The sequence below is a fragment of the Centropristis striata genome, chromosome 6, assembly GCF_030273125.1.
Source record: "Centropristis striata isolate RG_2023a ecotype Rhode Island chromosome 6, C.striata_1.0, whole genome shotgun sequence".
Taxonomy (NCBI): domain Eukaryota; kingdom Metazoa; phylum Chordata; class Actinopteri; order Perciformes; family Serranidae; genus Centropristis; species Centropristis striata.
Window position 1 is genome coordinate 6,660,569 of NC_081522.1, and position 13,120 is coordinate 6,673,688.

At 40.8% G+C, this 13,120-nt stretch overlaps 1 protein-coding gene across 1 annotated transcript in view; it reads right to left on the bottom strand.

Annotated features, from left to right (window-relative positions):
* The window catches only part of LOC131972993 (transcriptional enhancer factor TEF-3-like), a 32,978-nt gene extending 26,032 nt beyond the window's left edge, over positions 1–6,946 (bottom strand). The window contains exons 1-2 of the mRNA XM_059334829.1: positions 6,925–6,946; positions 3,622–3,966 (exon numbers count right to left, since the gene is read on the bottom strand). Coding sequence (XP_059190812.1) covers positions 3,622–3,966; positions 6,925–6,946 — 367 coding nt within the window. The remainder of the gene's footprint in view (positions 1–3,621; positions 3,967–6,924) is intronic.
* Positions 6,947–13,120: the final 6,174 nt, after the last annotated feature.

Genomic DNA, 13,120 nt, shown 5'->3' on the forward strand with positions numbered 1-13,120 from the left:
CCGACAATGGCCTGACATGTTGCACAAGTGAAGCTCAGTGGGAACATGAGTCATTGTGTGGGTATTCTTTGTTCTGCACTGACAGAAAAATATGCCACTACTGAGGGAAACATTGTGGACTTTCTGTCCACCACACTTACACAAGCAATGTTTTTTTCACAGGATGCAGGATCCATCAAAATGTGAGAAAAGTGCTCCTCTCACAGATGTTAGGAAATCAAGTGTGACAAAACCAAACAGCTGCATAAAACATGATGTGATGCAAGCTTTAATGCTGCCAAATAATAAATTAGACATCATAAAATAAAACAATTACAATTGCAAAAGCGGCACATAAATTAATATGCCAGCTTTAGGGCAGTAAATAAAGAGGGAAGATAATCATATTTCCAGTGCCACATTCTTCTAGTGAGAGCTGTCAGCACGTTGGTTTCCACTGCTCTACAAGTTTGGGTCTGTTTTTCCATTATTGCAGCATGAGGCCTTCGGTCAGACCACAGGGCACGTCTCTCACTGAGAGCCACACAAGGCAGGAAATGTTTTCCTTGGCAGATGCATGTCGAATTACTGCTGGAGCACATAACCGCCACAATATCCGTGACACCGTCCCTAATAAGCGAGCTAATAGGTCTGTTGAGCAACAGGCGCGAGGCCCATCGCTATGCACAGCATTATGGGAAAAAAATGTGATGAATGTACGCAAAATATGGGCTAAAAAACATTCCATTCAATTGAGGAATTTACAATGGATAGAAGCACACATTCTCTCTGTTTCACTGCTGCTCGGAGACTCAATATCATATTGTTTAGCAAAGAATGGCATTCATTCCTCAGAGGGGAATTCGTCCTAAAATTCTGAGTATGTCGCTGTCAGCCAACAGACACACAGTTATTTTGCTAGAAGTTTATTATGTCTATATCCATATTTAGCCCATGCAAGAAGACTAAATAACATTTCTAAAAGGCATCAAGTAATGGGTGCACCATTTTATGTATGCCTTTAAAGATATTCTCAGCTGATATTTGATTTGGATACCTGATTTAAGACGACCTATCAGCGCTTTAACAACATCAACAACACTAAAGACCTTCAAAGTGGCTTTGCATTGATTGTGCTTGCTTGAATGACTTGAGTTGTTGGCCACTTGTGACCTCAGGGATGGTGATAAAAGTGGAGGACAGGGGAGCTGCAGGGGCTGCAAGGGAAGGGCTGCTCGGGCTGTTTAGGGCCAATGGGGGCATTGTGGGCCACGCACGGCCCTGTATTGCCTCATTTCTGGAGTCATAAATCTGGATTTGCCGCAAGGCTGTCAGGTTGAACTGAGAGAGCAGCTGGAGGTGAACTCAAAGGCAGACGGACCAACTGACAGACTGACAGGAGGGCGAAGAGGTTAGTCATAAAGGACAAAGAGAGAGAGAGGGAATTTGAAACAAAGTGATATGAGCGAGGTAAATCACAGGAATAGCAGGGAGCATTGAAGGTACACACAACCTTTCTCGCTCTGAAACACACACATACACACACACACACACACACTGGGGGACAGGTGTGACAGTTCTGCTGGACCCTGAGGCCATGCAAGACACCACTGCCCACCTTGGTGTTTATTTGTCCACCCGTCCTCCTCCCCTTCCAAGCGTTCAAAGGGTAAACGTCTATTCTGGTTTAGGGTTACAGCCGAGCTGCCTTGAACCCCCAGGCTCCCGAGCACACATGCCATTCCTGGCGGGCCAACGCGCTCCCTGGCGCGCATCACCTGCCCCTGACCCCCACAGGGAGGAAGGGACACCTCAGTGCCTGCCTTGCCAAAAAAACCCCACCACCACCAACCTTCACCCATCCAGCCCCCCTCCATCCCTGTGACACAGAATGAGCCACCTGCCCAGCTCTCCTCTGCCCCCTCCAACTATTATTACAGGCTTTATAAGGGTTTAAGTGTTGATCAGAGGATGGCCATGACCTCAATAGGTGGCTAAGCTAGGCTAGGCAAAGCCAACAGTTAAAGGAGCTGTCTGGCTCAGTGACAAAACAAGGCGATGACAGAGTCTGTCTGACAGCACCACTACCTCCGTCTGCCCGTTTTCCACCCAGCAGATCCACTATCAAACAGTCAGACAGGGGGACACACTACGGCCAAGCCATCTGTTACCAAACATCTTTCAGCAAAGATGTCGTAGAGGAATGTCACCTCACCTTCCTGACACCTGTTTGGCAATGACACTAGCCAAAGATTCACTCAGTGAAGTTATGTTGCTGCTCCAAACCTCAAATCATTATTTTAGTTTTGAATGAAAGGCAACTGTCCACGATCTGGGCAAGATAGCATGAACGGCATGACATCGAGCCACAGATTGCGTGTTGTTGCCTCAAGTAAACGGATATTTTGCTGGGATCTCCACACTAAATTTGCATCCACATAATTAAATCACAAGCAGTATAGTAGGAAGTGAGAATTATCCCTGTATCCCTGAACCGATTTAGGGTGAGTTATTTGGAGCTAATTTTGGTAACAGGAACACTGTAAAGTATTCCCCACTATCACTGCCAGAAATACAATGGGACAATGGTCTAGCTTAAATAACTCGCTATATGCTGACAAGGCTGACAAATCCTATTTTAATGTTGTCCTTTTCATTATTTTGTCATTGTTATGGATCTTGAAGGATTTGATATAAATGCAGCTTTGCATTGTGCATGTACAGTATGTGTAAGGCTGAGTGAATAAAGTGTGTGCGCCTGTTTCTGACACATCATGCCATCATACTGTACACTATGGGACCAAGTGTAGCTGACAGCTGTGCAGGAAACAGAAGTAATGTGAAACATGAACACACAGGAGTGGTGCTGAATGTGTGTGTGTGTGTGTGTGTGTGTGTGTGTGTGTGTGTGTGTGTTGTGTGTGTGGGTGGGGGGAGGGGGGGGGAGTATGTGAAACAGATTGTATCTGACTATATGAAGTGTAGTTTATAATGGGAAGTGTGCAGAAGTTAATATTTGTCTGTTTGTGCCAGTAACACGGCAGATGTGTGTTCATATACAGTAATGCATAAAGGTTGATGTTGCAACATACAGTAGCTAAAATTACAATATCTTACTCCATTTTGAATTATTAACAGTATTATTTTTAGAATGAATTGTTTAACTTCCTTAACCAGATGATTATGGGTGATAACTTGATTTCACTGCAGAAATTCGTCATTTTAATTTGCAGTATGTCTAGATCAACTATAGGATCTCATAATTCCAGATCCTGTGTAAGTTGTCCTATTTATTGAGGCACAGCTGATATAAAAATATTCCTTCATCCTCATTGTTTTGCAAGTCACAAGTAAGTCTCAAGTCTTGGCTATGATGATGTCAAAAAAAATGTGTTTTGGTTCTAAACAAAACAGTTATCAGGTATGTTTCACCTGTGACACAATTGCAATTTTTTCTAATTTCTCAACTGAATTATGCATGTAGCCATCTTTACATCCAGTGTTATATTTAAAGGCATACTGAGTCTAAAATGATTAAAAAGAGCATCATCCACATGTGCGGATCTTCAGGTATCATGTTTTTATTCCATTCAAGAAGAAAAGGCAGAGTACAGGATAGTATGACGATAGGGGTGGGCGTACCGTACATCTTGCCCTCATCAGAGAGGATGATCTTCCTGCGGCCACAGGGAGGGTAGATGGCCAGGGCCTCCTGGAAGCTCTGCTCGATGTCCGGGCTCCACACGCCCTCTGCATCGTTCTCCAGGGGTTTGTCCAGTCCATCCCCTAGCTCCTCACTCCCACCCCTGGGGGAGGGAGCCGGCACCCACTCCGCAGACGTGGTGGGACGACGGAAAGGGGACCACGGAGCAGGGGGTGGAGGGTCTGGGTTGGGGGAGATGATGGGAGACAGGAAAGAGACCAGTTGGCCTGCTTGTATGAAATCCACAGGTGTGATGAAGATGGTCTGGATGAGGCAGGGCAGTCCTGGGAAAGCAAGAAAAGGATGATGAAGTTGACATGGTTTCTGTGTAAATATTCAGAAAACCAGATTTATCCAGGGGTTATATTGTTCTGACATAATGAGCATCAACATTTTCACAAAACAAGACAAAGAAAAGAGAAGAAATCTGAATAAGTACCTCAAAGTAATTAATAGGGCTGCAACTAACACTTCATTATAAATATAAATTAATCTCCATATTATTTTGATTAGTCAATGAATTACTGCTGCCCCCCGTCCACAGCAGTATTGCTGCTGCTGCCTGCTTCTCAAAACTGGGAGTGTGCCAAGAGCCGTCTATGCAGGTAATACACAGACTATGGGTAAGTATACGAGCTGTCCCCTTACGGCAGTCATATGAAACAGTGCACGATCACATCAACCCCACAGCTGCTAATTCTGATTTGGAAAAAGCTCCTCAGATCATTAATTAGGTACGTGAAAACAAATAAAGTGACACCTACTGTTGAGACAACAGCAGGAGGAGGAGGGGAGGTACACAAGGGGCCTAAAGTCAACAAATGAGGAGACGCATTAAAGTGGGATCACCGTCCTCAGACACACATGCCACGGAGGATCATACCAGGATATTAATGCCAGGAGGCTTTTTAGGTTGCCTATTTCTTCATCAGTACTGCTGTGGACTGTGTTATTAAACTTAGAGATCCTCAGCAGAGATTCTAATCAATTTTTTGTGTGTATCATTTTGGGTGTGGGGAGTATAACAATAACCAGCTGACTAATTAAAAGGATTAACTTGACATTCCATTGGCTCTTTATGAGAGAAAGAACACAGGCCAGTGACAGCCTGGGGGTGTTTGACTTGCAAAATGTCTAGCAACAGATTCATATCCTGTTTTCTCTACACACCGATTTGTTTAGGATGTGCACACAGTGCTTATACATTTGGGTGGAGAGTATGAGACACAACGCCAGCTCCACCTTTTCCTCTCGGCGGATGTGCGGGAGAAAAATGGAAACGGGCATGGATGGTAGGACACAGTGAAGAAACAACTCATGAGTCAATACAAACAGAGCTTTGTGTTTGTCATTTTCCTGCCACTGTGAAACCAAGAGATCTCCATATCCATATAGGGAAACAGAAAGAAAAGCCATTACGTCAGTTATAATCCCAAACATGAGTGTGTGTGTTACATGTGGAGGCAGTACAGGGGGCTACAGAGAAGATCGTGGTGATACGGTGAGTGAGTCAGTCTGTTGTATGGAGTGAGTAAGACACTCCAGCCAGTTGGGACCGGGACCGGGACCCCCCCCCCTCCCTTCCTCCGAGTCCCTGATGTTCCACAACGCTTCCTGCGAAGCGTCCGGCCAGTCAGCCACACTCCCCATCTCACACACACACACACACACACACACACAAACATGTATAAACAAATGTAGAACCACACTATGATAAAATAAACCCACAAAAACAAAACACCAACACCCTAACAGACAGTGACAAACTGTCAGAGCAGACTGGACAAAGCTACATTCACCACAGTCTCCATAGACATATGTGATCGATAAGTATTACATACAAGTATTAAAGTTTTGAAGTATTTTTGATTGATGCTGTAAATATATAATTAAATTCAAAGTGGTTGTTTGGCATCACGTGCACTGTACTTACACTCTAGAATATGCAAGCATAACATATATGTGCATAAATGTACATGTACGGTAAATATATGTATCCATCAGTATGGTTTGTCAGTAAAGAAACAAAAATACAGTTGTATATGTTTTTCCCTTATGTACATTACTGTGTTTTGTTTTTGATCAACAAAGGGAATGACTCATTTACTTCCTTTAAAAAGCCAAACATTTGCTGGTGCAGATATATCCAACCATTTTACTAGTTTAATGTAAGAATTAGTTTTAAAAATATCAAGTTGCCAACTAAACATCTTTAGGGTAATACATTTGAAAACTTCACGTTGGCCATTTTTCAGTCTTCATATGACTATTTGACCGATCAATTAATAGAGATATTCTCCATTACTTGGTGCACAATATAACATTAAGTGTAAGCTTTGAGGTCAGTGTGGTCCTAAAAGAACATCTGAACTGACACGGTCAGACTCCACACTGAAGTGAGTGCAACATTGTTCATTATCAACTAGTTAACAGGTCTTCTCTTGTGAGGCTGTGAAGGTTTAAGTAACCGATTGCTTTTACAGCTAATGTATATTAAAAAAAGATATAGATATTATCAGCACAGCAAAATGTCTACTCAGAAAGTGAGCAAAGAGCTGTGACACCAAATGTAATGTTACTGTTTATATTTAATAGTTTTGTTGCAAACTGCCATTAAGAAACATCAAAATCACTGAATAGATTAAAAACATTAGAGAGAAATATATATATACATATATTCTCCAAAAGATTTTGGGCAAAATAAACCTTAATAAAAGCTAAACTTCTGAATTAAATCACCCACACTTAAAAACTTCAATTGGTTAATCTTTCTGTTGCACAATACAATAAGCCCTAATCTTGATCACGAGCCGACCTGCTACTCAACAGTGAGACAATGGCTTCATTAAAAATCAAGGCAAAACTCTCTCAAATAAATCACAAAATATGACTCAATTTGACATTTCCATTGTTTTTGTAACAGATTTTAAAGCAACTGCAGCTCCAGCTAAGGGCCACTGCAGGTCACTGTGAGATTTGTGGAGGCCGTAAACCATTAGTGTGCTGCTCTGTGCCTCCGTCAAAGTGTTCAGGAGGTTAATTAACCTAAGCCATGCCTTAAAACAACCCCCCTCCATGCATCGCCCCCCCTTCTCCCTCCCCTCATCCACTCCCAGCGAGGCCCCTCTTCCCTGGATCCGCTCAATGGGATAATCCCCCAGCTGGTGCTGTGGTCAGGGGGGCACGTAACCCCCCAACTGCCCCCTACCCTGTAGCACAACTGCACACACACACACACTGACCGACTGAGACGAATACACTCATGGCATCAAATATGAGAAAAGAAACACTTGAGCAAAGAGGAGCCCTAACATATAAATCATACATAACCCACAGATGCTCAAACACACGCATGGAAACCATCAAACCAGGGTCATATGCAATGCTGAAAGACATCACACAATGGAGCGGACAAACAATGAAACCTTCCCTTGAATACACACACTGACACACACACCAGCACAGAGGCAAACACCACATGGAGCTGCAGGTAGTTGAGCCTCTCTTCACCCTTGCCCTGGACCAGTGCCAGCCAGGTGGGAGGGTAGCTAGGCTACAGGAGGGCATCGAGTGCATTTTATATTTTCTGGTATATTTAGCATGGCTCTATGGATAGCAATGTCAGCCGGTCATTTGGTCCACAACTTTGGTCTAGACTTAAATATCTCAACAACTATTAAATGGATTTCCATGAAATTTTGTGGAGACATTCATGGTCCCCAGATGCTGTGTCCTCCTGTATTTGGTGATCCTCTGGCTTTCTTTTTAGGGCCATTGGCAGGTTTAAATAAGAGGTTTTGAGTTAAATTTCTCAACAACTATTAAATGGATTTCCATGAAATTTTGTAGAGACATTCATGGTCCCCAGATGTTGTGTCCTCCTGTGTTTGGTGATCCTCTGACTTCCTCTTTAGGGCCATTGGCAGGTTTAAATAAGAGGTTTTGAGTTAAATTTCTCAACAACTATTCGAATCATTTCCATGAAATCCGGCTTCTGCTTTTTCAGCTACCAAACTCGCACATGAAGATGTCCTCAGCGAAACATCACGATGGACGATAATATCATCAGCGCAAGTCATCCAAACAACTCAAATCATATGGGCACAAAGCCCAAAACCATACAGGGACTATATCATTATTAAGAAACATATTTATTCATGATGTGAATTTGGGCTTTTCAACATGGGGGTCTATGGAAATGACTCACTTTGGAGCCAACCTCAAGTGGCCACTTAACTGGAACTGGCAAAAAGAACAATGCAAAAGTCAGCGTGTATGATTTAGTGCAGGCAATATTTAAGAAAAATATTCCTGAAAGTTAAAGGATGAACAAAACCTGGATTATTTGTATATGTTTGTGTTCGTCTGTGGTGGTCAAAAACTCCTGAAAACAACCTGCTTCCACATGCACTGCATGTATGTCTGGGTGTGCATTTGTGTGTGTATTTGGTGAGCGTGTGTGTGTACTCAACTGGTCACAATCTCCACTAATCAGGCCGGGAATGTAAAGGCAGGAAACACAGTCTGAGGATCAGGCTATGTGATGGAAAGTCGCAGTGAGAGCCGGCGTAAACGAACAGGTTTGTTTTGTTGGGTTTTTTGCTGAGAGCTCATGTTCTTTGGCACGGAGTCCCACTGTGCTGCACCAGTGGGAGTCTCCAAGCTCTGCACACTACACACACACACACATACTGTACACAAATACATGCATATCAACATAGTGCAGATGTTACAGACGCATGTTTATATGAACATGGAACACATGCAAAAACTACACCATAACTTATCAACTAATCTGCTAAGTATTTTATCAATCACTCTATAAAAATGGGTAAATAAAGCCATTGCACTTTCCTGAGCCCAGGGTGACGTGTGAAAATTGCTAGTTTTGTCCAGCAAACAGTCAACAGTCAAGACAAAACCAAAACACATTCAATTTATAACCACATAAGACAAGAAAAAGCAGCAAACCTTCACAATTGAGTAGCTGGAACTGGGGATACTTTCAAGCGAAATTGTCAACCGATCATAATTTTTGTTCTGTGAATCATTTCAGCTGTTGTTGAATCACTCTTATCAGCCTGGTTTTATTCAGCAAGAGAGCTAAAAGAAAAATCACTACCTGCTCAGTGCCTAATGGCAGTTTGACACGAGAGACCATTGTACAAATTGGTGACGAATTAAAACCAATAATGCAATCTTGCACTCGGAGCCAAAATCTGCACAGTAGTGAGTGCAGCAGTATTACATTTTCACCCAAAACCTCACCTGCTCAATTGTGAGTCAATTACAGCTGTCAATCATTAAGTTACACCCGTTTTATAGAATCTAACATCTAATTAAAACCAAACTTCTCAGAAAAGTTAACACTTGAACAGATACCAGCGTGATAACAACTACATAAAATGACAGAAATTTTTTTTGGGGAGAAATATATTTGACCTCTACTTTCAGAGTTGGTGGCGACCAAAACAGAGTGAAAAGGAGAGAGTAATTTACAGACATATTCGCAAGGTGGCCAGTAACAACTTCAGATGAATGTGAGTTACTTTGTACCTTTTGTATGTGTAAACAGGTTCTAACAGGTTTGACATATTACCACCTTATAAAGTTGATATGGCAATGTTGTGATTAGAGCTTCTGCTGCCCCCAAGTGGCCAATAAATCTATGTTTGACTGAAAAAATAGGGATAAAAAAAATTGCAATTGCTGCAATTTCTATATTTCCCACTTCCCCCAGCTCCAGCTCCTTATCTAATGGACCAGGGGAGTCTTGACCCTCGGCCCTCTGTAGATGTCATTGACAAAAAAAGGTGGAGTCAAAGAAGACAGAGGGTATATCATATCAGCCCTAGATAAGCCAACAGAAAGATCCATCAGACTGGCTGGAATCAATGGACAGCACAGTGACACACACAGCTCAGAGCTGTGGGTGCAGAGCGCCGATGGTAGAAAAGGAGGGGGGGGGGGGGGGGGGGGGTCTTTGTTCTACAAGGCTCATATCTGAGGCATTATTCGTTTCTCTCGTGCGAGCGGAGGAGGAATGATCGCTATGTGGGATGAGCACAGTAGAAAAGAAAAAAAAAAAAAAACTCCTCCGCTGTGGAGAGGACCTGTCTCAGGGCAACTCAACACACACAAGGTAGAAACGCAAAAATTTCCCTGCTTGCTCACACACCTTTTCATACTTTTTTTTAACCTCCCTTCTTACTTGTTCCACTCATTCACCCACACAAACATACACATCCACCTCTAGGCCCAGTCACATCCACCCACACACGCAAATGCTACTGCAGTGCAAACAATACAACCTTAGAGTTCACATTACAATATAACTCATGTGTCTGAGACAATAGTGAACCCAGAGCCTTGAAAACAAAAGGGCCAAGGCCTGGAAAAAAACCCAAACTCCTCTAGCTGTCAGACACTTCAGAGGAGGCTTTGACAGGTGTGTCTCCCCCCCCTCGTCACACTGTCACTATGCTCAAATCCACCTGTTGCCCCTCTGGAAAACACTCTTCTCAGCTGCCCTGCGGGACACCATAACACACACGCACGCATGCACAAGCCCGCCAGCAAGCCCTGTGTTAGTCATCTCGAACCCCGACCAAAAGTATTCACTCACACGTTGCCTTTTCAGCTCTGCAGTTGTACAGAGTCGTACAATACAAAGTCTGTCACACACATAATATTTACACAATACACAAGATGGAATTTTTAATACTTTATCGTTCAGAGAAGCACATTTGGTAAAATTTAGTATCATGTTGAGTCCGTCACAAGATCTTAAAGTATACTGTACTTTAGGTTTTAGGTTTTAGGCTTTAGGTTTAGGTAAACTTTAGGTTTCTAGCACACCATCACATATGTTTTTTTCTTTCATGTGATTTGTATTTATGTCCTGAAACAAATAAAATGTAAAGTTAAGGTGAAATAATCAGTTGATTGACAAAATAAATTTTAAATCTGCAACACAAATGCCAAAAAAAAAAAGGTTTCTTCTTGTCAAATGTAAAAAAATGCTGATTTTATTTGCCCTCTGCAATAGTAACTTGAATATATTCAAATTTTGAACCATTGGTTTTTATACTATTTAGATATGTCACTTCGGCTTTGGTTACTGGTGACGGATGTTTTTTCACTATTTGCTGACAGCTTATAGACCAAACTGTTCACCTGATAATGGAGAAAAGAATTAATTGATAATGCAAATAATTAATTTCTACCACCCCCTCCTTTATGTTTCTTTGTCCTCCAACACATTGTCATGTTAACACATAAAAGCAATCCTTATAAGATATGATTGAAGACAAAAAAGTAAACTAACAATTAGGTTTTATTCAAGTAACATAAAAACATTCTCTTACAGTCTAATCCTGCTTTTGGAGACATATATATTAAGTATAGGAATAAACTCCATAAACCATGTCTCAATTCAAGTGGTGGAAGAAGTTTTCAGATCTTTTAGAGAGATGCTGTATCAGCAAAAATCAACTTTAAGTTTGAAAAAGTACTCATTATGCAGCAGAATGAGCCCAGTTAGTGATAAATGTATAATAAAAATAAATTATTGTTGATGATGCATAGTGTAAGCAGTTATGCTTACTGTCACTGTTTGGTCATTTAAGACAATGCATCGTATTTTATAAGATGTTTCTTATGGAAAATCTGCAACGTAACTTGTAGCTCTCAAATGTAGTGGATTACAATAGTACAATATTTCCCTCTGAAAAGTTGTATGCCATAAAGGGAAAATACTCAAGTGCAATTTACTTATTTGTGACTTACACCACACCAAATATAAACAGTTAATACTGAACACTATATGATATCAAGTGATGAAAAGTAACTAATTACTGAAGTATTGTACTTTACATTTCTTGAGTAGTGTTTGTTGCTGTACGACTGTGTTGAAACTTACACTGCAATACATTTATTTGACATGTTTTGACAACAAATCATATGAACAATTTACAAACTATGATGCATTAAACTACAAAAAAGATTAGTTAAATGAGCTCCACTTCAATCAGCTCGACATCAAGATACTCCTACATGAACAATTAAAACAAATAATCAAATAATATTTACAGGCTGTTTAGTAAGGGACCATTGCTTTTACTTTTGACACTTTATTTTGCTTAACTTTGCTTTTCTTACAGCTACAGTTCACCTCTACTTACATTTTATTATAATTTCTCGCTTACTCTACCTGTTGCTTCTGAGCCCACGATATTACAGAGGGAAGTATACTTCTTTGTTTACTTTACAGAATAGGTTATTATCTAAAGAAAAGAATAAGCATCACTTAAAATGATCAAAGACTCAAAATACTGCTTAGATGTTAATGCTAATCAATCATAATTAAAGCTTATATAGAGGAAAAAACTCTATATTGACTATTTGCTTGCATAGTGAGTACTCTTATACTGTAAGTCAGTTGTGCTGACACTATTATACCTTTAATGCCTTTTACTTTTAATTGATTTTTTTTTTACATTGTGTTAATTATACTTTCACTGAAGTACATGATCTGAATACTTCCTCCACCACTGTGTAGTTTTATTTAAGTACATATTTGAAAGCTGAATTTACATTGTGGTATTTTATTTTTACTTTAGTTAAGTAAATACTGAGCATATTTCTTCCCACAGTGATGATATAATGCAGGTGTTTAAATGATCTAAAAAGTAATTTGATATAATGTGAACCATAAAGACAACAATAACAGTGACACCACTGATTGTGTCATACCTCTTCCAGTCTGCTCATATCACACTTGTTGACAAAAGAGGTTAAAAAAAACCTCGGAAATAAACATACGAGTTAATAAATAAGCAGTTTGAAATTACCTCAATTGCCGGGTGTAAAACTTTACCTAGACACGCGCTTAATGTTTCACTGCTCGGCTATGACGTTATTCCTTCAAAAAAAATAAGAAAAAGTTCCGGCTGTAAGCACAGGAAGTCACAGCACACACACTCCGGTCCGGGAATTAAAAGGAAAAAATGCAGGAATTTGAGCGAAGAAATGCGAGACATTTGAGGAATGTTATCTCCGACAGTGAGTGAGAAGCGTTCAAAGAGAAAGCGGCGTGAAATACTGACTCATCATCCACAATATTATAACCAAATGAAAGTTTACACTCCGACAGAAGACGCAGTTTCAACCTGAACATGAGAGCGACACTTTGAAATATTATAAAACACTTGTAGGAGCTTACCTGGTGAGACTCAGTGTGACAGGCAGGCAGGTAAAGCAATATTAGATGATTTAAAATAAGGAGTATCTCTATTTTCTTTTCTTTTTTTCCTCCCTTTTTGTTTTCTGCTGCCTCGTCTCCTTCCTGAAGCCGTTTGTTTGAAGCGAGAGGAGGGCAGGAATTTCAGGAATTAGCCGTGGTATGACATGAAGCCTGGAAAAAGCCAGAGAAAAAGA